The 26880-nt window shown below is 39.1% G+C and overlaps 1 protein-coding gene across 2 annotated transcripts; it reads right to left on the minus strand.

Moving 5' to 3' along the window:
- Nucleotides 1–363: 363 nt before the first annotated feature.
- Nucleotides 364–26791, minus strand: ATG3 (autophagy related 3). 2 transcript variants are annotated; one of them, XM_089512439.1, is made up of 12 exons: nucleotides 26679–26791; nucleotides 20621–20662; nucleotides 18188–18237; nucleotides 17148–17218; nucleotides 15122–15229; nucleotides 12647–12696; nucleotides 11249–11327; nucleotides 9419–9453; nucleotides 8600–8758; nucleotides 6569–6696; nucleotides 1378–1446; nucleotides 364–665 (listed from the first exon to the last, which is right to left on the minus strand). In XM_089512439.1, exons 1-12 carry the CDS (start codon nucleotides 26748–26750, stop codon nucleotides 584–586), a joined length of 945 nt encoding a protein of 314 aa, XP_089368565.1. In that variant the 5' UTR covers nucleotides 26751–26791; the 3' UTR covers nucleotides 364–583. The 2 variants fall into 2 exon arrangements, 1 of the variants encoding a protein (XP_089368565.1); XR_016280246.1 differs by lacking the exon at nucleotides 364–665 and adding an exon at nucleotides 6325–6411.
- Between the last annotated feature and the right edge of the window lie 89 nt (nucleotides 26792–26880).

Consider the following 26880-nt stretch of genomic DNA (forward strand, 5'->3'; position numbering starts at 1 on the left):
GAGAAAATCCACCTTCAAATCATCCAGAGATCTCTCCCCATATGCCTTCTGCCCAGCTCTAGGTTTGATTATTTTTGAAACATGACAATACAGTCTATTTGCTTATGTTAAACTGGAGTCATTTTAAAACCATTACCATGATACACCTAGCCCTTTATAAATGTATTAGATCACAGTAGCAGTCTGATACTACAATAAAATAAAATGTGTGCATGGTTGAAGTTGGTCAGATATTTAATTGGAAACAAACAAACATATGGCTAGAAGTCTGTTTGGTTTAGGCTTTTTAAAAAACAGATAGATTTAATGACTAACACAGTGAGACTGCCTTTGTACTATTAAAGAAAAACATAACACCTCTGTACCCACAGAACAGGAATGAAAGTGATTTATTTTTTTACACATAAAGGTCTTTATTAAAAAGTAAGGCTGGTAGTGGAATTTTATGTTGATGCATAAACTTGATAGAAGTGGTACATTACAGAAATTGTATACAATGGTGGATAAACAGGTCAGTCACATGTACAGGTTATTCTTTTTAAAAATTAGGATCAATAATTATCATAAACATTCTCTCCCCCAATTACATTGTAAAGTGTCTTGTGTAGTCATATTCTATTGTTGGAATGACTGCTTGTACAAATTTCAAAAAAATTAGAAGGTACCTGGACATTTAGTTAAGGAAAACCAACCAAGCAAATACACAATTACAAGTCTGCTTTAAACTGCACTGCAACAAAGCAACTTCCCTCACCATTACAGATATTCCAACATCTCGTCCCTTCTGAAATTCCAGTACTAGTTTATCTCATAGGGAAAATCAAGATAAGAGCACCATTTCTTGTACAATAACTAAATGGCAAATGTAGCATTTTCCATTGCATAGATAAGCCTACTTGACAATTAGTTTTTATTATAGTTACTGGTATTACTGAAGTATTTGAATATTTGCTGAACAATATAAATGTTCTTTTGAAGGTTCCCTCTCTACCATTGTTTCTTTTAAAATCCATGTAAGGTTAGACAAAGCCCTTGTCCAGTTCTTGTCAAGAGGAATAGAAACCATAGACTGATTGAAGATCTTCTAGAAGGTAATATTTTATGTCATTTGGCAGCAATTGTGAGATTAAACTGAACCCTGCAACTTTTTCTAACACAGTTCTCTGTCCTTTCAGTTACAGACACTATTCCAAGTGCAATTATCTATCTGTAACTTTAAAATGTTAAGGTGCTCAACATATTTTAAGAGGGAAGAAATAGTCGAGAGCCAATATCTTGTACTTTACCTGGATGATTTCTGAAAAACAGAGGAATCATCAAAAGCTCTACAGTGACTTATTTTTATTTAATCAGTAGTGAGATTTTATAAAAGGATACATATGAACTCCAAGTTCTCCCCCACCTTCTGCCACCGTTTCAATTATTTTCTTCATCACTTCTGCGTGTCTGAAAACAAAATCATTAATATAACTATGATCATCAACGTAAATACTGTTCAATAACTTTTTGTTGCTGTGTACCTTCAAGTCATTTCTGATTTATGGTGACCCAATCACAGGTTTTCTGAGGCCAAGAATGTGTGACTCACCCAAGGTTACCCTCCATGTTTCTCTGCCCAAGTGGGAAATCGAACCTTGGTCTCCAGAGTCATAGTCCAACACTCAAACTACTATGGCACACTATAACTTATTCAGTAACTTAGTACAGTAAGATTAAATTTCTGCCCAAATAGGTTTTTAAACAGAATCTGGATGGACTTTAGGAAGAACTTCCTGACAGTAAGAGCTGTTCAACAGTGGAACACATTCCCTGCAAGTGTGATGAAGTCTCTTTTTTGAAGGTTTTTAAACAGAGGCTGGATAGCCATCTGTTGGGGCTACTTTGATTCTGTGTTCCTGTATGGCAGGGGATTGGACTGGATGGTCCCTGTAGTCTCTTCCAACTCAATTATTCTATACAAGGGTAAGAAACCCCTCTAGCCTTAAAGCTGAATTCAGTTTCAAAGTTCTTGGAAACAGCATTTCAATGATGGGTAGAGCCCAAGGGAAAGAGGTAAGACCTTTTCACTTAATGCCACTTTTTCACTTAAATCTCTTGGCTTGGTTAGTACTTGGAAGGGAAATCTCCAAGATATACCAGATATGATAAGGCACATTCAGAGGAAAGCAATGGCAATCCCACTCTGAGAATTCTCTGCCTGCTCCAAGATTATCTGGGTTGCTGTAAATCAACAGGCAACTTATGGGTTCTCTTGCTAAAATCAAGGTAATTAAATCTTAGAAGAGGCAACTGTTCACTAGTTAAAGCACATGAGGAAGAAAAGTGTGCTGTGCTATGCTCCCATCTCATCCTCATAGATTTCTGTTGCTCTGCCCATGCAGAGTGTGGAAGCTCTTTACCTATCCTGGATCACATAGGGACCTTCCACACATACAGTCATTCTCCACACAACAAAGCAATGGAAACATGAAAGGAGAGGGAAGAACTAAGGTGTTCCCTTCTTCATGCATTTAGTAAATACACTAACAGGAATACCTCAACAGGGTGAGTCATGGCAATGAACCAACATAAGCAGAGTGACATGTTAGAGCAAAAGAAACTGCTAGTGTTCTGTACTTAAACAGCTGACTGAAAACAAGGAAGGAAAGTTTTCCTTTACTTGATACATAATTTAGCACCTACTTCAACTAATGGAAAACAAACAGCAAGAAAGTAGCACAAATTTTTAAAAATGTTGCTTAATTCCAAGATCATTTGGGGGTGAAAAAAGATTCAGACAAAAAGCAAAAAAATTCTAGCATCAAGGTTGCCAAATTTTATCTCAACTACCACTATATCAGCAGCAGAATTCATGGGATGCACACTGAGGAAATGATTGCCACAGTTTTGGAAATAGAGAGAATACAGTCAGAAACTCAGAGTCCATATCCATGGATTCAACCAACCACAGTTCAAAAATATTCACCAACATTTTTTCCAAAAAGCAAACCTTGCTTTTACCATTTTTAAATAAGGGACACCATTTTACTATCCCAATGGGATTTCACCATCCAAGGATTTTGGCATCCACAGGGGATCCTGGAACCAAACCCCAGAGGATACTTAGGGCCCACTGTAATAATACTTATTTATTTATTTATTTATTTCCTGCCTTTCTCCCAGCATGGAATTCAAGGCAGCACACACCATTTTAAAAGCACAATACAATTAAAAAACATAATGCAAAAGTTAAAGACACAAATTAAAAACAATTTAAAAGAGCATAAAAATAAGTTTTAAAACCTCATTAAAAGATGCTTAAAAACATTAAATAAAAACACCTCCCCATGAAAAGCTTTGTCTGCCACATGCACTAAAACCTAAGGTTTCTATCTGCTGAAAGGCAGCAGGAAGGGAGCCAACCAGACCTCATGGGGAATGGAATTTCATAACTTGGAAGGAACTACTGAGAAGGCTCTCTCTTGTGTCCTCACCAAATTTGCCAGAGATGGTGGTGGGACAAAGAGAAAGCTCTCCATTGAAGATTTAAAGCGTGGACAGGCTCGTATAGGGAAATATAGGGAGTCTTGTCTGGATAAATTCAGTTTGTTCAGTTTATTACCAACAGAAGGTAATAGTTTGGCACCGAGACAGCTTTCTTGGAATTGGATGGAAAGGAAAGACAGAGTTGGGTGACATCAGAATACTGATGACATCCAATCCCCAAACTCCAGATAACCTTTCCTAGAGGTTTCATATAGATGTTAAATAGCATGGGGAACAAAACTGAGTCCTGAGGGACCCTGCAGGCCAATGGTCATGGGGTCAAACAAATCCCCCACACCACCTTCTGAGTTTGCCCCTCCAAGGAAGACTGGAAACATTGCAGAACAGTGTCCCAAAGTCCCATCCCAGAGAGGCAGTACAGAAGGATACTATAGTCAATGATACTGTAGGCTACTGAAAGGTCCAGCAGAACAGGGACAAAGTCCCCCTGTCCAGTTCCCTGCATAGGTCATCCATCAAATTCACCAAAGCTGTCTCTGTCCCACAGCCAAGACGGAAGCTAGATTTAAATAGATCTAGAATGAACATGAGCAAACAGGACTTAGAACAAAATACAGCACCAGGCCATTCTGAATGAAACTTTTTTTCCATTTATTTCCAGTGAACCTTCTGAATTGCCTTGATTGATTATTACTAAGCATCTTTTCTCACACGTAAGTGAAACAATCATACCAAAGTAGGGTAGACACTCATACACATTTGATTATGTGAGAGGAAAGTCAGTGCACCTTAGCTCTTCAGATGAACCTGGTCAAAGAGAGCAAGAGATGGCTAAACAGATGTCCCACAGATGACCTTGTGCTTCAGTAGCTACCTTGAATTTCCAGGGTTTCTCTTCCAGAAATAAGAGTAGGTACAACCATTCCTCTATGGTGAAATTAACAGCAATATAACTTCCTATTTGCTGACGGAAATATACCTGAGTTACTGATATCCAACAACTGCCTACAATACTTGTTTTGTTGTTGACCATGTTGTTTTCACCCACATATCTCCCATGTAAATGTAAGAATAGAAGATACCTGTTTAATTAAACCAAAAGCCTATTAAGTTTAACCATTTGTTTCCACAGTGGCCAACCAGATGTCTCTAAAAAAATAACAAGCAGGACTTCAGTGCAATGGCATGCTTCCATTCCTTTCCTCCAGTTAGCATTCAGTGTCATGCTGCCAGAGATCTTGGGAGTTATATCTAATCGTCAGAGATGATCATATCCACTATGAATTTATCCAACCCACTTTTGAAGCTATGCATAACAGGGGTCCATGACTACATTTTGTGGTACCAATATTTTGTATAAAATATTTTAGTTTTTCTGCACTTTCCACATATCTTACTCTCCATCCAACATAGCTACATCTCCTTAGCAAAAAAACAAACAAACAAACAAACAAACACACACACACACACACACAAAAAACTACCCACTGATCTTTTCTGTCATAACAAATATTTTTAAACCCTCCAGTACTACTGCATAGGCTCCACTAAACTCATTGAGATTTAATTCCGAATAAATATGCTTTGTATTGTAAGAATAGGTCTGTTCATGAAACACTCCAAAAACTGAAACTTAAAAACACTATAAATCCTGAAAAAGAGAAACACTACGAAGAGCTGACCAGTAAATGAGTCATTAAAATGTAGTTTGATACCATCCCACACCTGATTCTTCTCAAAACTGAACACAGTGGGTAAATGAGCCATGAGAGAAACACTGACATGAAGCGGTCATAGCAGTCAGGGGTTATGTTGTCTAACAAGATGGTATATTTGACTTTGTATAGTGGATGTGTGACAAAAGTCAGGACTTATCTCTAATAGACAGTCATATCTTTATAGGATATCTGCCACTTTCTAGGTACAAAATTTCTTCTTGCATTGAGAAAAATGAGGTAACATTATGGAGAAGGCAAGCAGAACAGAAATGTCCATCTCTTCCCCACTTCTACCTGCTTACTAGGATTTTTAAAAAATAGCAGATCTTTAATAGGGCTAAATCCATGCTTTTTTATTATTACAGAGGTATGAATAACCATCAGTCACTCCTTCCCCTATGCAACCTTCATGGTCCTCATATACTGATCATCTTTGCCAGGAATGGAAAAATTGACACTCTTCAGATGATAGACTCCAAGTCTCATTAGCCCCAGTCAGGGAGTGTAAACCCAATAGATTTAGAAGGCAAGAAGTTTCCCCATCCCTCTTGTACACATTAATTTATTTCATCCAGCATACATGCACTGATAATTCCTGCTATCCCAATGGGAAGACAAGGCAACTCCCAACGGTCAAATAAAGGGAAAGGATGTTCTCTTGTGCTGCCACATGGAGTTCAACCTCAAAACTGAAGCAAAAGGTAGCTTGCTTAATCATTTTCTTTTAAACTGGGGAACAGAGAATCTTTGACATTTTAAAATGCAAAAATAAAATATGCTGCTTGTTGTCATCAGTTATAACATTATCTGTGATATCTTCAATGAGAAGTATTATACTGTATTATAAGTGTTCACTTTGATTGCCAGAAATTTAAAAAGAAGACAAACACATGTATTGTCAGGATATCAGGAAGGATGTAACTTGTGTTAATAAACCCACATGGGGGGGGGGGGGGGGGAGAGAGAATCAAAGATAGTTTTCTGCCACCTTCTGGGGAGTTTGAGAAGTGGGAAAAAGAAATCAGAAAAACAACTTTACTTGCTAAGATCCCAAGTGATCTAACTTCAATAAGGCTTTCAAATGCAAAAGTTAAGGATTTTTAAAGAGTTATTCTATTACCTTCAGATATCGTCTTCAGTAATAAACCAGAATTAAGAGCAGCATGAGCTAGGTGCTAGAGAAAAAGACTTTCAGAGGTTGTGAAACCTATGAAGAATGAAGGGTTAAGAAGCTGCTGTGATTTTTAAAACTGAAACACACAACATACACAAATCTCATTGAGACAAAACAACCCAACCAACATTTTTAATGACAATATTCATATAATATAAGTAGCTTTTTAAATTGTAGACTGAAGAAATACCTGCATGGATGAACTGAACACATTGGAGGTGGAGGAAGATGGGGGTGGTTTTCAATTGTCACAGTCTTTTTGACATGATCTTGACTAATGTCTTCATACATATGCTCTACACTTAATGGCTGCCGTTGCTAAGAAAAAGTGTATAAAACCCAAGTAGATTGAATTCCGCAATAATTACAAATAATATTAGCAATATCAGCAAAACATTATATAAGACATAGAAGAGGACAGTCTTGAAACAGCAACAAAATGCATAAAATAAATTAATGTATACAAAACTTGAACTGGAAGCATAATTACTCATGAAGCCTACATCTAAGCCAGGATTGACACATAAATCTCTCACATTTACAAAAAACAGGGCAAATCCACATTACATACAACCCTGACTATATCTATGTATTACAAAAACCCAGAATTTGACTCCAGAAATAGCACTCACCACCCAGAGACCCTAGCTTTAACTTTTTTTAAAAAAAGTTTATAGCCTTAAGGCTTTGAAGACAGATTTGAAAGTATGTGCTCACTGCCTAGCAAAATCTTAAACCTCATGGGCAGAAATGACAGCAAGTAGAACTTTGAAGTATTTTACCTCAGCGTTTTTTATTTCCCAAGGCACAGCAAAGTAGAATAAGCAACTGAATTGCTATTTCCACAGTTTGCATATTTGGACTTAATTTAGAAGTTAGGTTACTTTTTTAAAAATGCAGTTCATTCCTGGCCTCTGCCTAAACTACATATCCTTCATGTAATTTTCTTCCATTCAGTAACAGCTGAGCACAACAGCCACAAGAACAGAGAATGAAAGAACTTTATAGTTTGGGGTGCTGACAAAGAAAAGAGGACTCTACATGGATCTTAATTAGCATGGCTTATTAACAGGAGGTGAAATATATCTTGCAACTCCAGGTCTGTTTCAGCTGCAAATCTTCAAAGTTCAATTATCTTATTTTGCAAGAAAAAAAAGCCAGTTGTCCTGACTTGTTCACTATGGTGTGTCATCCATAAAGGCAAGGTGAAACCCCATTTATACCTTGAAAAAAGAAATACAGAAAGCAGGAGCACCTGTACTGTAATATACAGTTCACGTCTTACATGAAATCTGAATCTCAGAGAGCTCATTATGAACAAGATGCTTTAATCTATATTTCACACATAAGTGAGGAAATAGATACTGAAGTCCCTCATGAACCAGATCTGGGAATGTACGCACTGCATTTGCAGCTTTGACCACCATACAGAAATGTCTAACTGAAGCCCTTGTTTCCAGTAAAATATATGAAGATAATGTATTACAATGCAGCTATGGACTATACGCATGAAAGCACATTAAACATATGAAAACCCACATAGATCAGAGGTCATTCTCTGGATGCACAAACAAACAAACAAAAACAAAAATAGGTGTAGTAGATAGGAATTCAAAGCGCAAGAAACAAAATCTATAATTTCTTTGTTGGCTATCTGAGTCAGCTAGTACAAAATTGAGTTTCATACTAGAGCAGATGTACAGACAGTCTGTTTACATCTGCTTCCAAAAGTCTGCATTATTGTGGATGTAGTATTTTTGTGCATGTGTTATAGTCTTCCTTATTATAGCCTGTTTCTAATACATTTAACATGGGGCAGGCAACTGTCCTCCTCCAATTGTTTTTGGACTGCAGCTCTCATAATCCCTCATTATTGGCTATGTTGGCTAGGGCTCTAGGCCAGCAATATCTGGAATGGCAAGAGTTGCCCAGCCCGTGCCCAGCTGGTTAAGAGGTGACATGATAGCCATATTTAAATATTTGAAGAGAAGTCATATTGAGGACGGAGCAAGGTTGTTTTCTGCATCTCCAGAGAACAGAGCATGAAGCAATGGATTCAAACCACAGGAAAAGAGATTCCATCTCAACATTAAGAATAACTTCATGACAGTAAGAGCTTTGATTGTGTTTTTCTGAATGGCAAGGGGTTGGACTAGATGGCCCTTGTGGTCTCTTCCAATTCTATGATTCTATTCAACTATTAAGAAAAAACAAAGTTTACCTCATCATAGCCAAATAACCAAAGCCTTGGAGTTTGGTAGTATTTGTCATATGTGATGTAAAGGTCATACGTCCTGGTCTGCAGAATAACTTCTTCTCCACCTCCAACATCAGCTTTAGCGTTGGCAGCTTCCACTATTTTTCTTGTATCCAGTGTTGCCTATTCAAGAGAAGAAAAAAGTTAAATCAGAAATTGGCATATTGACAGGTAGCAGTGTTGACCATGCAGCAAAATGCAACAAAATACAAAATACACAATATAAGAATCCACCCTTATTGGACAACTGAAATGCACAGAATACATCATGCAAGCTTTCAAAGCTCCACTGACGACTTCATCAGGCAAAATATGTTAAATTTTATTATTTATCATTTATTTCTCTTTGTCCCTGGTCCCCACACAACCAAGAAGGGGAGTGACCTTCGCTTGCATTGAGATCCCTCCCAAAACAACCAAACTAAAACAAACACCATCTGATACAAATGTAGGCCTATGACTCTATCATCATCACTTTTCTTCTCCTCTATGATTTTTAAAAAAAACATATTTTGCCTTATGGAAAAGCCAGTGGAGCTTTGAAAGTCTGCATGCTCTGTTTTGTGCATTTCAGCTGGCCAATAAAGGTATTGCTCTTTTGTGGTTTTTGTTGTATTCAGAAGTTAGCCATTATAGATTCCCCACAACAGTCAAGTGGCAATATAAAAATCAGATCATGTTATTAAAACTGTAACTCACGCACCATTTTAAGGATGGTTTTATAAAACCCAAGTTGAAGTCAAAAGAGGCAATACTACTGCCAAGTTAACAGAGCACACTCACATCATCTGTCTCCAACAATCCACTTTCTTCATATTCTGAAAGAATAACACAGAGACCACTTTACTATTTAGTACTCAAGTACTTCCATTTCTTAATCCTGTCAAGGCAGGCAACAATGCTTAAAAGCAAACAAAAAGCAATCTGACCATTATATTGAGGTGAACATACTATGTTAAAAATGTTTGTCAGCTACTTTTGAACTTGCCACTTGATTAGCTACTGTGTTGTCATACAATTCTCACAAACTTTGGGCGGGGGTGATAGGAAAATCCAGCTAGGCTGGAGAGAACAGCAAGAGTGGCAGTACTGTCCAAAATAGAGGTATCTGAGAAAAAGAAATCTGGAAGCTGACAGCGTATAAAGAGCTATCTTTCTAGGAGAATTTCAAAACTGCTGGCCACTATGTATCCTTTCATTAATTTATTTTTTTGTGTTTGGCAGTTAGCCCCACAGATAATTCATCAGTGAGATAATTTTTTCTTAGCAGAAGACTATGCCATGTGCAAGACTAGAGTGTAATTGCAAACATTATTAGGCCTAGTTTCACCCTGTCTTCTGGAATGACTGTCTTGGCCTTTCTTTGCCTAATGTCTACGCTGGCACTGTAAGTGTCCCATGGATCAGAAAATTACCTTATGCCATAATTTTAGGTGAAATAATTTCATACAGGTCTTTTAATGTTTCCCTTCTCAATTGTGTTGACCTTTTGCACTGATATTTTTAAAAGTTAGTGTCATAGCCATTTATCATATTTGTATCCCATTCCTTCTTAATGTGCTCTGTGCTATTTAATCATTACTATTAATACAGGACGGATTAACACATTAGACCAGGGGTAGGCAACCTTTTTGAGCCGGGGGCTGGGTTGCTGTCCCTCAGACAACTGGGGGGCCGAAGCCAAAAAATAAATAATTAAATATTTTTTAAAAAAATTACATAAATAAATAAACCAGGACAAATGTAGGACAAAATTTTCAGATGGAGGACACTTTTTTTAAAAATGGAAGGCACGCGAAAAAATTTGCTGATTTTTTAAAAAAATGTTAATATAAATGCATGTTTCTGAGGCTTCTAGAGACAATTGCCCCCCTTGCCCACCACTTGCTTCCCCTTGCTCGCCTCCTCCTGATAGGCCAAAGGCCCCACACCCTCACGCGAGAGGCCAAAGGCTCCGGCGGCAATCGGCAGCAGGACCGGGCTGGGGCCGGTCCCAAGGCCTTGCCGGGCCGCGTCTGGCCTGCGGGCCGCAGGTTGCCTACCCCTGCATTAGACAGTTGTCAGGCTATAACATTCATGTTCCATCCTTTTAAATCACAAATACAAGACACACGAATGCTAGAGACTGGATCTAACAGTTCCCTGGATATCAAAAATACGAGTGATGTAAATCATCTTGACACAAAACTGAACCCATCGAAATAAATCCCAGCCAAATGTTCAACTCATCTGCTTCTGTGAAAGTTTCCTCATCACTGTCTCTTTACTCATCTTGGTTAAGCCCTCCTCAGTCCTTAGTAGTTAGAATGTAGCTCTTAATATTAGCCTATACATCTACAGTTGTACTTTGGGCCAATTACTTTATGCCTTGTCCATAAGACACATAACTGATGTTATGTGATGTTCTCCAGAAAACCTTTCAACTATTTGGATAATAACAATCAAATCAAAACCAAATATTTCAGAGAAAAACACCTATGTATAAAACAGATTCAAAGTGTTCTTATGATACAAGTTAATGGAAAAATAGTACAGAAATATTTAGGGTGTTATAAACATCATCATCATCATCATTTTCTGTGAAGTATGTTCTTGCATTTAAACAGTGTCTACCTTCCATATCAGCTGCTTCTCCCTCATCATCGTCATCATCTTCACAAGAACCTGACCGTTCTGGTAACTTTGCATTGTCCTTCAAAGAGAAAAAATGGTACAGATTTAGTGTTCCACAGTGTGTCAGGCCTGAGTGTCCATGCAGCAAACTTGAGGAGCACACAATTATGTGGTTTAAGAGCAGAATGCAGCACTGGAAGAAACCAGCAAGCTACATATTCATTATAGAATCAAAATGCAAGGACGGAAAAATGTACTCTAGACTGGTCTGCTGCTATAGTTTATTTTGAAATTAGTCATATTGCAACATCTGAATATGTATCCAACCACTTATTTTTCTCAAGCAAACCACTCAATACATCCAAGTTCATGAAAAGAAAAAAAAAACATCTTTACAGAATACAACTTGACTCTTATGTATAATGTATAATGAAATATTGGCCATGTTTCAGACTGAATCCAACCCATTCTTCTTTTCATAGATAGTTATTGTTAATGGGAATTTCAAAAGAACTGCCCTCCTAAATTGTGTGGCGTTTTTAAAAGAGGCATCAATATTCTTTCAGTATATTAGAAGAGACTGAGTTTATAAATATGGTCATTGGATTGTCTGAAGGCAGCAAGCACATTTTGGTCCCATACTTTGCTGTACTCCCTGTGCAACCTATGATAACTTCCCTTTCCCGCCACAGCTCCTTGTGCAAAAGTAAAAAACACAAGCATCCTCCTGCAAAAATGAGGGCTCGGAGCCCTTTTGAAGCAGTATGGGGCAGCTCCATGGGGAGGGGGCATCAGTAAACTCCCCCTTCTTTAAGTGGAAGGCTAGGGTATGTGCCAACTGATTTCTTTTTCTTGAAAAGGTCAAGTGTTACCCTTAAGAGCAAAGTATTTTTGTCAAGTATAAGAAAAACACAGTTCACTCATTTTTAAATATGATAAGACTGAACAAAGGTAAAGCCACTCATCCCCTTACTTTATCTCTCAGGTGTACAACATATAAGGATAGCAGTCTAAACACAAATTAGGTGGTTGGCAATTTAAATATCCTACTGGGCCTTTGGTGTTTACAACTGTAATATATGGACCAAAAATGTACTTTGGCTATCTGCTCTGCCCTGGTTGGCTAATGTTAGACTAATTTCTAACATAATGGGTGCTGCAAAAAAGTCTGTTTTTATGAATGTGCTTGATATTTATCTGCAGAAAAGTGTGCCCTCGGTGTACAGGTACACTGGGGGATTATTGTTGTCCTTCATAGTAGGGATCTACTGTTTCAAGTCAAAAAACAGAACAAATTTGCTTTGAAAGGAAAAGGATTATTCTCAGCAACTATGCTTTTAGATTTCTTAGATTTTAGATTTCTTTCTACTACATACCTCTCAAAGTCATAAACTTTACCTTGCTCTCCAGTGTAATCTCCTTAATGGATTCTGTTACTCCTGTAATGCCTGTTGAGAAAACAGATAGTGTCAGAATGAGAGATCAAAAGTGCTGACACTTTATGATTCACACAAAGCTGCCCGCTCCCATCAATCCCTACAGATGGCAACTATGACTTCAAATTTTCAGCGGGTACTTTTAAAAATTCAATTAATGGCACTATCTTTCCATAGTGGTGGGACTGTATGCTCCTGTGAGACAAGAGACTATGCTGCTTGAAATGCTGCTAGTACTGTTTCCCATGTCAGATGGGCTTTTGCTGAGGAGCCAGACTAAATGTGCCAAACATCCTACTTAACAGCAAAGTAGTGGAGAGTCACACTGATAGAGGATCTCTCAGAGACAAAGGCAATGGCACTATAGCTAACACTTGTTTGTACTGTACTGAAGAGGCACGGTAAACCCCTTTTTAATTTCTTTTATCATGAAAACACTATGATGATACAGTCCAAAATGCTAACAGAGATGGTACTAGAAGATGACACTCGCATGTCAGATGGCACTCAACAAACTACTGGGATACACCTGAGGACAACTATGAGTAATGCTGTGGCTAATGACGCAAGTGAACTCAAGCTGAAAGGAAGTCCAGCTGTTGAATGATCAGAGGTGAAAGAAAAGTCAGAAGTGCACAACACATTATAGGAACATGTAACATAAGAAGACACAAGAAAACAAGAAATGGAATGTATCAATACGGCAATACATGGAGTGAGTGAGCTTAAATGGACAGGAATGGGACATTTTGAGTCAGATAATTACACAGTGTTTTACTCAGTAAATGAAAATCTAAGAAGAAATGGGGTGGCAGTAATAGGTAGGATAGATGTAGAAAAAGCAGACAAAGGATATAATGCAAAATCTGACCAAACCCTGTCACTAAGACTTTTGTTAAAGCTCATCAATATAACCATAGTCCAACTTTATGCTCCAACTACAGAGGTGAAAGAAGAAGAAACTGAAAGATTCTTTGCTGGAGTCCAGGAGGAAATGGATCACACATCAGAACTTCTTGTAAATTATAGCCCATTGGAATGCAAAATGAGGAAATAGAGCATTATCAAAGATTGTAGGAAAATTTGGCATAGGATCAAGGAATGAAGGAGGAGACCAACTGACTGGATTTTGAGAGACCAACAGTTTGTTAATAGCAATCATATTCTTTAAATAATCAAAGAGGCAAGGGTATACATGGACATCACCTGATGGTCAATACAAAAATCAAATAGACTTCATAACTGTAAGCAGAAGATGGGGAAATTCCATTCTTTCTGCAAAAACAAGACCAGGAGCAGATTAAGGCACATCCCATGGACTGCTAAAGAAGCTAAAGGAAGACACTAAACCTATCATTGTGCCAAAATACAATTTGAATAGAACTTAAAGATAATGCAAAAAAAATATTGTACTATTGAGCCTTATTGACTGGGAACCAGAAGAACTCTGAATTGAAGCCAGGGACATTGTCAGGGAGGAATGCCAAAAAGATACTATCTGCAGCCAAAAAGAAAGAAAACTCTCAATGATGACACATGAAACTCTTTAAACAGTTACGGGCAGAAGAGAAGCAAAAATAAAATGTGACAAAAATAGAACCCTGAATATGTATCTGTTCAACAACTTGTGTGCAGGGACAAGGAGAACTATTATAATTATTCAATGCAGAGAAATAAAAAGACAATAAAAAAGAAAGAACAGAAAACCTCTTCCACAAGATATGAGAAATAAAAGGGAATTTAAAAATAAACAAATAGATGAAACCTCTTTTCCATGTCAGCATTCTCTGAAGATGGTACTGGTGAAATGTCAGAAATAAACTCTTCTAGAACATGGCCACATAGCCTGAAAAACCCACAAAAAACTATGGATGCCAGCCATGAAAGCCTTATACTTCACATATGAAACTTTATTGTTAAAACAAAAGATAGATACACACCAACACATTGTGTATGTGTGTGTGTGTGTGGTTGTTGTTGTTTTTTACAATTCCAATTCCACCATATGTGGAAAAATGATCCTACTTCTTTATTAATGGCTCACTAGAAAAGACAATAATAGTTGGTAAAATAAAAGGCAATAGGGAAAAAAAAAGGAAGACTGCATTCCACAGGGATAAACTCAATCAAGAAAGCCATAGTCCTAAATCTGCAGGACCTGAGCAGACTTAGGACTATGATAATAGGGTGACTTGGATTTAGAGGTCTCTCATTAGACATCACACATCATTAGACAACATATGTCAACTTGACAGCAGTTAAAAACAACAAACTTTTTAAAATGGATAAGGGTTGGGTTTGGTTATCTAAACATTGTCACTGGTAAACACTGATGCATTTTGAAGCATTTTTAGAGTATACAAGAATGAGTACAGCAATCTGAGAATTTGTACGCTCAACACGACACAGAAATATACAAGAACAGAACTATAAATACCTGCATTGTGAAATGTGTCCACCCATCCTCCATCCCCATCATCTTCTTCTATAATGGCTTCCAGTTCATCTGAATACTCCATCTGTTTACATCGCTTGTAACATGGCACTACAAAAAACAGGACACTGAATTCACTTACACCATCTGGAAATAATATATAGTGATGATTTTGGAACAAGATAATTTCAAAATACTTATTCTGGACGCATGCATGTCATTTATCTTAGCACATGTTATTTTTGCAGGATGTATTTAGTCCTAATTAGGTACAGGCAATGGCTCTGGGGATTAAAGACTTTTTCTTTATTTGAATGTGCCAGAGCACAAAGCTGAAACTAACTTAGTTAGCAGCAGACTGCAGTATAGTAAGCTGAATTTGTACAGGCCATATAGTACCAAGGATAGGCAAGTGCCTTTTTAAATTTTAGTAAGATTTGATACTGTACTGAAACAGGAACTGCTATTTAATATAGAAAACATTATTGGATTGTAAGATGGTTACAGCACTGATTAATGGAGTGAAATGAGGAAGAAGTGACTTGAAAAGTGGAGTGAACAACATGTGTCCTACGGGCCACATACACCTTACTGTACAGTGTTTCTGCAGGGCCCTAAGGGTTGTCACCACCCTTGCCACAAAATTGGGTGCACCAATGGTGGTAAAAGTTGCAAAAATCACTTTTGAAAAGACAGGAACAAAGGAGCACAGGAAAAAAATCCAGGAAGTACTGCAGTCCCTGCATACCATGTTTGCTCATAAAAAGTGACAATTTCCCCACCAACACAGGGAATTTGCAGAAACGTTTGTTCAGTTACAAGTCTGGATACACGGGCACATTTGGGCAGGCCTATGACTGGTGAGCAATAAAGCAGCAAACAGAGAGGAGACAAGCTCCACATGCTCTAAGATAGTCAACTGTTTATGGAGTATTTATTCAATGTTTAAAAAGCCCAACACGTTTTGGCCAAACTAGGCCTTCTGCAGGGGCAGAAAACAAATATAAATACACGTAAAATATAGGATGTAAAAAGACAAGACAACATTCATCAAATAGTGATACAAAAATATCCATATGGCTCTTATCAAAGTTATACATAACCTTTGAGAGAAATCACTGGAGTTGTAAAGACTCTCCAAATTAGAGGGCCATCGAGAGGAAGGGACCAGACAGTGTAGCATTTCTGTATACATACATATTCTAGATGACCTTGAAAAGGCTTAACCAATTACAGTTGGCCCTTCTTATACATGGATCTTTTATACACGAATTCAAGCATCCACGGTTTGAAAATGTTAAAAAAAAGTATAAATTTCAAATATCAAAGCTTAATTTTCCATTTTTAATAAGGGACACCATTTTGTTCTGCCATTGTATTTAATGGGACTTGAGCATACACGGATTTTGTTATACATGGGGGATTTTGGAACCAAACCCCAGCGTATAACAAGGGTCCATTGTATATGTCTTGGGATAGGACACAGGGACATATGATGTAATTTCTCCTGATATTTGCTCATTCTATTCATGACATTATATTATATTAAACGCATACCCATACATATGTTCTGATGTATAATTTCTCTGTTATATTCAAATAAAGGATTGTACATATCATTGGTTAAGTCTTTTCAAGATGATCCGGAATATGTACATATTCAGAAATGCTACACTGTCTGGTCCCTTTATCTCTATGATCCTGTAATTTGGAGAGTGATTTTTCTCAAAGGGTATGTATAACTCTGATAAAATCTATATGGATATTTTTGTATCACTGTTTGATGAGTATTATCCTATCTTTTAAAATATTATATTTTAAGTGTATTTATATTTGTTTTCAGACCCTGAAGGTCTAATTTAGCCAAAATGTGTTGGGCTTTTTAAACACTGAATAAATACTGAATAAACAGCTGATCAGCATGTGGAGCTTGTCTCTTCTTTGTTTGCTCTTTGGCTACATGCTTTCAGTTCCTTAACTATACTAGTGGGCAATCAAGCAATAGTTACAAACCTAGCACTAGACTTACCATTTTTAGTGACCAAAAACTGTTTATCTGCTGGGAGATAAGCCTTGACCTTTAATTCTTCTCCAGTTGCCCTTAAAAACACAAAAACAGGGAACTAATGTTACTGCTTATACAACACTATTATGCCACTAGTAAATATGGAAAAAAATTACAGTGGCTACTTTGAACAGTGGATTGATATGGGACACTAGAAGCAGATGTTATAAGAAGTCACCATTGGACTTATTCTCACGAATTTGTTTTGAAACGATCCAAATCAGTGGCCAGCATTAAATTACATTATGCTGTACATTCTGCCCTCCACATTCACGGTTTTGACACTCATGGTTTTGATTATTTACAAGGTCAAGGAAGGGTATGCGCACACTCCTCCTCTTCCCTCCCGGGCTTTTCCTCTTAGGAGAAAAAGCACCATCCCCTCACCCTTTCCTGGTCGGATTGCTGCCTTCTCCAGTCACCCATCTGCACAGAAAAGGGAAGCAGGTGAATCCATCCCCTCCAAGCCTCTTTCCCGGGCGGATGGGAGCCTGGGGAAGGCAGGCACCCATCCTCCCAAGAAAGAGGTGGGGAACCAGTTAAAGGGACTGGAGGGTAGGGAAAAAAGAGGAGTCAGTGTGCCTGGTCCTCTTCTCCTGGCCACCCCTCACTTTAACTGGCTTCCATGTGGGAGGGGGGCAGTATTCATGGTTTTTCCATATTCACGGGGGTTTTGTGCCCTTAACGTGTGAGAATATGGAGGGCTGAATGTATGTAAACCTTAATGCATTACTTCTGAGGAGCTCAAGTGGGAGGACTATAGTGCATTCATGTTCTGCTAGGATTTCCCAAGCAACCTGATAGCCAATGTGTGAACAGGCATTTGGTCTAATCCAGCATAGTCCTTCCTATATTTGCAACATCATTCCCTCTAAGAATTGGAGCAAGAGGGGGGGAAGCATACAATTCAGTATACCACCCACATTGTTTCAAACGCATTGACTATTCCCAGAAGGTGAGCATGTCAACTTGTAATGAACGCTCCGTAGATTTTTGTTACTTACCATTTCCAAGTAGGACAGTGGTGAACTAAATGGTCTCCAGCTGCTACAAACTGCCAAACACAAAAAAGGAGAATGTTGCAAAATCTGATATATGTAGAGTTTCACAAACATTTATCAAGTCTAGGTATATGAAATCACTACCTACCAACACCAGCTCTACTCCAGCCCACAGGCAATGGTTCCAGGAACCATTTCTATAGATCTGTAGTACATATACATTAACATTTTGCCTGAATGGAACACCCACACAACTTCCTTGTGAGCTGGATTCCCAGTAGAACAAAGCTCTCCTCAAGGGCCTTCATTTCCAGTACACAGAAGGAAAAGAAATATGTTAGCCATCCCTGCTCCTTCTCTTTGCAAACCATACACGGAAGGTGACTTTCTGAGGCGTTAAATCTCCACTTCTCATAGAGATTCTCCTCTCCACATTCTTAGCGTATAAGACAAGGTGAACAAGGTCTAATCAAGATTTTTTCCCCCCTTTTAACCACAAAATGAGAGAAATGCCATTTATTTATATCCTTGTTTAATGCAGTGGCAACTACCTCTGTAAGCAAAATACAGCTACTTGTATCCCAGACCAGGACATGGAAACATCTCCTTTATTCAATCAGTTCACTATGCACCACAAAAAGAAATGTTTAGATAAGATAAGAGCAGACTTAGTTATCTGTCTCCTCAGCAGCCTCAATCATGAGAGCTTGCTGTCACTATAAATGAGGCAAAAACAAACAAGACTACATTGCTATAACTGAGTTTTCTAAATGGAAACTGTAGGTTGTTTCAAAGTATCAAGGGTCCAGTCTACAAGGAACACAAATCAAGGAAAACAAGTTAGTAAATTGATACAAACTTACTGGGTAGCCCAGCATAAAGTGTATAATGTTCCATTGACCTGGCGTGAGCAGATAGATTAAAAACAAACCTAGATGCACTTTCACAACATATTAAGTTCCTGTAGTGAAAACTAAAGCTGTAACAAAATGCCTCGAAGCAGACATTTCACTGGCAATCTGATGTTTCGATCTACTGAAAAAGGCAGTCAAATGGAAGACTGTATGTTGAGAGGGTCAATGTGCACAGACCATCAAATGTTATTAAAATCTTGATTTTTTCAAAACCTTGTCACATTAAGGGACTTTCTTCTCGGGACTAGCTGCCTTTTGCCACAGCTGGGGTTAAAGACCACACTTAAAGAGCCAGTTGCATAATCTGGTGTTGGCAAATGAGCTTCTATGAGAAAGCGGTCTGCTTCCTCCCCAAAAGAAGGAAGGAGGGAGGGAAAAAGTCACTCCTAGCAAAGGGGCAATGGCCTGCACCTTGTATCTTTTCTTTGCTCATGAGGAAAGGGTTAGCAACCATTCCCATGCCTTAATGTGAGGAGAATGAATAAGTGCAAGTGGACTTGTAAAAGAATGAAAACACACATATTAATGTTGGCTACCTCTAAGCATCCAAATAAGACAGTTTTTGAAACAAGTCCTTTGTGGGTTCAGAAATCACAACATACCATGGTTTAAAAAAGCCAGAACTCATGGGTTAGGATTGGTGCTGGTTAACTAACCATGCTTTGTTAGCAGAGCTGAACTTGGACATCACAACAAGTCAGATTTCAGCCCATCATACCTTAGCATTTATGACATGCAAACACAGTGAACATGCAGTTTGACCCTGAGAAAATTCTCTAACTTGGCAGAAGAATGTCTAGGAAGTTCTGCTCAAGAGAGATGCTAACTGTTGCAGAAACTTCAAGAGGAAACAGACTAGGATTTTGTAATATTTCAGTGTGGTCATTCTCAAACCTCCATCATCATGCCATAAACATCTAGAGGCATTAAGAGATGTATAGTCAGCTTTTCTCTAACATCACCTCTAAAGCAGTTTTAAAATACATTTAAAACAAAAATGTTTTTAAATAGTTGTATAATTAAAATAGTTTTGCAGACTAATCATATGCACATTTATTCTTATGTCAGTTAAAGTCTGTTTATTAGGTTAGTTCCCCAAATCCCTCTATTCCCTAAACTAATAAGACAAAGGCTTTCACAGCCAGCATCCATAGTTTTTTGGGGGGTTTGGGGGCTATGAGGCTGTGTTCTAGAAGAGTTTGTTCCTAATGTTTCGCCAGCATTTGTGGCTGGCATTTTCAAAGATTCTCTAAAAACCCACAAAAAACTAATAAGACAAAGCTCATATATGATGGTAGACTCAGTAGTGGCAAAGAAATGTCTGCTGTTTTTATAAGACTGCCTTTTCTAGGAAAACATTTATTTAACTATAATTCAGGTTTTAGCATCTTGCCCCAATTCTAGGTGACGTTAATAGAAATGAGCAAATTCTGCAACAGTTTTACTACTTAAGTTTTACTACTTAAGTACTTGCTACTTTCAAAAGTTCCTTCAACAAAGATATGAATAATTGCACACATACCTCCTCAGGAGTGATAACTCCAGTTTCTTTAAACTTTGATTCCTACAGTAAAAGAAGACAATAATTTTAACGTATCTTCACACCTTTCAAACCAAAGGTCTCTAAATAAAGGACAGTGCTTTCTGTCTCCATTCATACTTTCTAGTCAGGGGCTCCTTTGGTTTTTCATTGTAGAACTTACCTTAGCAGCCTTAGCCTTTTTAGTTTTGGTATGCAATGGTAGAACACATGAATACAAATGACAAGGATACTGTACATCATACAGCCTAAGCTGTATCTGAAACTGAACTAGTTTCTCTAAAGTCAGCAGAGAGTTATCAGTGATCAGTGTCTTTACTGCTGGTATCCCCAAAATCACATTAATCAAAGATAGACATTAACCTGTTGTGGAATTTCAAAGCCCTAGGAGATTGCTAATCCAATAGTCCCTGATTCTTTTCGGCAGATATTGAAACACATTTGCCAAGCTTTTGGACTCTCCCCACTCTGACTACCAGGTCCTTGTTTCACGGCATTTATAATTCAGAGGCAAAAGGAACATGTCATACAATGAAATGTAAGATCTCAATGTCTTATCTCTACAAAACATTTTAATATTCCACACAGTCTAGAAACATAAGCCAGTTGTATGCTGCTGGAAAGTTAAGTTTCATCAGATATGTGGGGGAAAGCTTCAGCGTTTAGCCTTGCTGGTAACTATTCAGTAGAACAGGTTCTGAAGGTGAGCTATTGCAGTCAGTTAGAGATGACAAATCAAAGCTGTGCTTGTGCTTAACAATATTCCACAAACAACAAATCTCATAATCAGCTGGCCAGGATATTCAATTCATGGTTGGTTTAGGATGTTTCCATTTGTTTGCTGGATTTGTTATAGCCCACAAGGAATTATCTAGGTCAATGAATAAGACGTTTGACAAAGGCGTATTCCTCCATGCTGCTGTTTAGTTTGTATTTAAACATTTTAGCACCTTGTTGTATGGCTAATAAACTACATCATCTTTTGGAGGTGTATACTTCCAATTTTACATTTAGTTCATGAATGTGTAGTTCCTTCTGAGAGGAAATGGAAGTACAAACTCTTTTTGTACTTGCATTATGTACTTGCAGCTCTTTGGGCTGGAAGTCAGTCTGAAGAAAACGGAAGTTCTCTACCAGCCGGCACCTCAGGAAGAACACTATCATCCCCACATCACTGTAGGCACATCTGTGCTCAATTCTGTTCAGCAGTTCACCTACCTGGGAAGCATCATCTCCTCAGACACTAAGATTGATAAAGAGATCGATCACAGATTAGCAAAGGCAGATAGTGCATTCAGAAGGCTTCACAAAAGAGTCTGGAGTAACAAACACTTGAGGCGAAGCACAAAAATCAGTGTGTATAGAGCCATTGTACTGTCTATTCTCCTCTATGGGTCTGAAACATGGGTCACCTATCACCAACACCTACTACTCCTTGAACGCTTCCATCAGCACTGTTTACGCACAATTCTAAATATACACTGGACTGACTATGTGACAAATGTTGCTGTCCTTGAGCAAGCAGGGATCACCAGCATTGAGGCCATGCTATTGAGGACACAGCTGCGCTGGGCAGGACATGTTTCTAGGATGAAGGACCATCGCCTCCCAAAAATAGTATTCTATGGTGAACTCACCATGGGTCAGCGTAAGAGGGGCGCCCCAAAGAAGAGATACAAGGATTCCCTGAAACAACATCTCAGGCTTGGCCAAATTGATCACCAACAATGGTCCGCCCTGGCCTCGCATCGGGAGGCATGGAGACGCACTATCCACGATGCTGCAGTTTTTTTCGAAAGCTCACACAAAACGAGTCTCGAAGAGAAATGACAACACAGAAAGAACCGCAACCTGGAAACATCACCCAAAGAGACTTTCCGCTGTGCTTTCTGCAACCGGATCTGTTTGTCCCAGATTGGCCTTTTTAGTCACCAACGCGCTTGTACAAAGCGCGGGATGAGTCCTTCCTGAGTCTTCATTCGCGAAGCAAAGCCAGAGATGTGTATGTATGTGCCTTCGCCTGTCAATTTATGGTGACCCATGTATTTCATAGGGTTTTCCTAGACAAGGTATATTCAGAGATGGCTCTGCAGTTCCTTCTTCAAAATATAGCCTACAGCACCTGGTATTCATTGCTGATCTTCCATCCAATTACTAACAAGGGCTGATTCACCTTAGATTCCAAGATCAGACCGGACTTGAGGCCTTTACAGTATACAAAAACTTTTATTTTTCACTTGGATTACATTAAGGTGAAACCTGATTTGTCCCAATGAGTCAGACATGGATCATCAAAGCTTAGCACAAGATCCTCAGAAGATTTGTTCTCCATTACATCAGAGATGCCTATGAAACTACAATAGGAGCAGACGACTTTGGTAGATCTATAGGCCAATTTTCTGCCCATTCTTCCAGAGGGCACAGAGAATGCACCCTAAAAACCCAACAACAATGAACCAGAATTATCCACATTCTGCTTTTGGAAAAACTGTGTGTGTGTGTGTATATATATATATATATTACCTTAAGATGTGCACATGGGCCCTGGAACCTATTTAACAGATCAAATGGCATTCCTGAAGGCTTCCAGAAAAGGCAATTCATCATTCATAGTTACAAATAGGGTGGGCCTGAGGCTTCAAAAACAATGTTGTGTGAACCCATCTAGCCCTAGGGCCACAGTTTGTCTACCTCCTGCTACAAGGAGACTGTCATAATTACTTCAGGCCATATTTGTCCCAGAACAATTGAAAACAATTGAATTTATGCTAATACTCTACAAGGTTCTCCCATCTTCTATTCCAGAAGGAAGACATAATGACATCCTGTGTAGTAATAAAGAAATTACACCAGGCAGGCTTATCCAGATGATTTTTAAAATGTGAATTTAGATGCTGAATTTTAAATGTGGACTGTTTTAAAATGTGCATGTCTTATTTGTCCTTTTGAATTGTTTTAAGTTTTAATTAATATGTTTTAATTGATGTTGTTCATTGTTGATTTGTTGTTCTTCCCTGCTTCGATCCATGGGGAGAGTTATATATATAATAATTATACCATACATGGTATGAACAAAGTGGATCGCATTTATTTGTATGTCACGTGATTATTCTAGACATACATATCTCACCACTATCATATCTTGTGACAAAGTCATGAGATCCCAGCAGCACCCCAGGGAAAAGATTCAGAACCACAAAGTCTTTATATCATCCAGCAGCAACAGAACTTCCACTTCTCTTCCATGCCAGTTTTTTAGTCATTTTCAAAGCACCTTCCTCTTTTTCCCACTGATCAACCTTGTAAACTCTTTCTTGCCTTGTTTTCAAATACCGGTTCAAGTCAACATCTGCTGTCACAATATAATCAAACTTAAGGTTACAGACATCATCTTACTCTTCTGCTTTGCCCAAACTACAGATTGGGAGGATAATGGCAAAAAATGAAAATTGTACTTCTGTTAAAAGTAGGAAGCAGTATAGGAAGGAGACTTTGCTTGTTTGAGAATGCAGTGTGTTTTATTTTATAAAACCCGATCAGTATGAAATATTTGACAGCCCTGGCCAAAGACACCAGGAGTCTGTAATGTTTAAATGCCATCTTTGGGCACAGCTATTAAAATTTTAGGCATTCACTCTGCCAGGATTTTTGCCATTTTTTATTGTGCTTGAATAAAATAATGTCTATTCTATTGGTCCCTAAAATGATGCTGTCTCTCCTAAATGAGAGTCCTCACTACATGGGTCCATGTAGTACAGAAGCACCATTACAGATGGAGAAAGTTACTTTTGGAGTTATGCTTTCCAGAATATACTGGTCAGCATGGCCAATGAGCATTCTGGGAATTGTAATTCAAAAATAAAGTTTCTTATCTCTGAAAATCACTTATATTCAGCTCTACAGAACATGTACAGTGATGCATAAGCAAGGGAGCAAGCATCCATTCTGCATTATTTTATAATCCCTGGATAAATTTCTTCTACCTGTAACAGAAGCCATTAAGAGAGCATAGGCTTGGAGGGATAAAGATGTCTCCCCATGTAGTCCTACAAGGCCCAGGGATTTCACTCATAGGTCCAAAACACACCGCAGAAATAATCCAGTTTGTGAGCACTTTAACTACCTTGACTCAATGCTAGGGAACTCTGGGAATTGTAGTTTTGTGAGACATTTAGCCTTATCAGTCAGAGAGATCTGGTGCTACAAAAAACTAGAATTCCCAGGATTTCCTGGGACTGAGCTAAGGCAGTTAAAATTATCTCAAACTGGATCCAACAATCTTTGGATACCTTTGGAACATTTAGGCTCACCCCCAACTCAAGATATAGCAGGGGGAATCCTTGCAGGGGGGACATGCCTTCTGCCTCTGGTGCTGTGCAAGGTTGGAGTGCAAGACTATATGTGAGGGTTACAGAATCACTGAATCATAGAGCTGGAAGAGACTACAAGGGCCATCCAGTCCAACCCCTGCCATGCAGGAACACAGAATCAAAACACCCCCAGCAGATGGCCACCCAGCCTCTGTTTAAAAACCTCCAAAGAAGGAGACTTCACCATTCTCCCAGGGAATGTGTTCCACTGTCAAACATTAGTACAGTCAGAAAGTTCTTTCTAATGTTGAGGTGCAATCTCTTTTCTTGTGCCTTCCATTCATTGCTCCAGGTCTTGTTCTCTGGGGCAGCAGAAAACAAGCTTGCTCCTTCCTCAATATGACATCCCTTCAAATATTTAAACAGGGCTATCATATCACTTCTTAACCTTCTCTTCTCCAGGCTAAACATCCCCAGCACCCTGAGTCTTTCCTCATAGGTCATAGAATATGGTTTCCAGACCCTTCACCATTTTAGTCGCCCTCCTTTGGACATGTTCCAGTTTCTCAATGTCCTTCTTTAATTGTGATGCCCAGAACTGGACACAATATTCCAGGTGGGGCCTGACCAAGGCAGAATAGAGTGGCACTATTACTTCCCTTGATCTAGACACTATACTTCTATTGATGCAGCCTAAAATTGCATTGGATGAGAGAGGCTGTCTGTAAAATGTGCATATTGTATGGGCCACAGGGCTGTTTTCTCTAAGGGGCCTTGCAGAGGATGCTTTCTTCCATCTTGCTTCTCTGTGGGGAGCAGAAGCCCTTAACCCTGAAGAGGAAACCTTCTCAAACACTAGGTTTCCCTGACCGGCATCCCTTCAAGTACATGGGGACTTAAAGCTCCCATCATCCCTAGCTGGAACTAGCCATGGTGGCTGTGGATAATGGGGGTTTTGCCTGGTTTTCACAGTGAAGAAATAAAACACTTTGATCCCACTTTAACTGTCAGGGCTCCTTCCTGTGGAATCATGGGATTTGTTCCTTGGTAAGACTGATTTGTCAAAGAGCTCAGGTGCCTCACCAAACTACAAATCCCAGGATTCCACAGGAGAGAGTCACGACAGTTAAAGTGGTGTTGAACTGCTTTGACTGATTCTGACTTATGGCAAGATTATTACAGGATTTTTGGGGGCAAAGTTTATTGGGAGGAGGGCTGACATAGTCTAAGGCTGCATCCACACTGCAGAAATAATCCTCTTTGGCACCACTTTAGCTGCCATGGCTCAAGGCTAGGGAATTATGGGAGTTGTAGTTTTGCGAGACCTTCAGCCTCCTCTGACAGAGAGAGCTCTGCTGCCACAACTAACTACAACCCCCAGATTTCCATAGGCATGGCAGTTAAAGCGGTGTCAAACCGGATTATTTCTGTGGAGCGGATGCAGCCAACGTCAACCCTCCTCCAAAACTAAATGCCTCGCAAAACTACAATTCAGAAAGGTAGAAAACACGTTGAGAAATAACCTGCCCTGGCTCAATACTAGGAGACCCTGGGAAGTGTAGTCTGTTGTGGCAGCAGAGCTCTCTCTGGCAGAGGAGGCTCAATGTCTGACAAAACTACATTTCCCAGAATGCCTCAGCACTGAGCCAGGGCAGTTAAAGCGGCCTCAAAGGGGATTCTCCCTGCTTCCCTGCAGAGCGTGGGCGGCTCTCTCAGCCAGGCAGCCTCACCTTCAGCACCGGCGTCAGGTATTCGGCCACCTCCAGCGCCTTTCCCTTCACGGTGTTGATGACGCTCTGCATCCTGCCTCCTCCTCGGCCGCGGCTCGGCAGCACAGCCTCCCACTAAGCCCTCCCTCCCTCACTTACTTACTTCCGGGAAGCGCGCGACTATCGCCAGTAGCACACGCGCCCCTCCCACTTCCCTCTCTGC

Source organism: Sceloporus occidentalis, unplaced genomic scaffold, assembly GCF_023333645.1.
Source record: "Sceloporus occidentalis isolate IW3139 unplaced genomic scaffold, rSceOcc1.0.p SCAF_2, whole genome shotgun sequence".
NCBI lineage: Eukaryota > Metazoa > Chordata > Lepidosauria > Squamata > Phrynosomatidae > Sceloporus > Sceloporus occidentalis.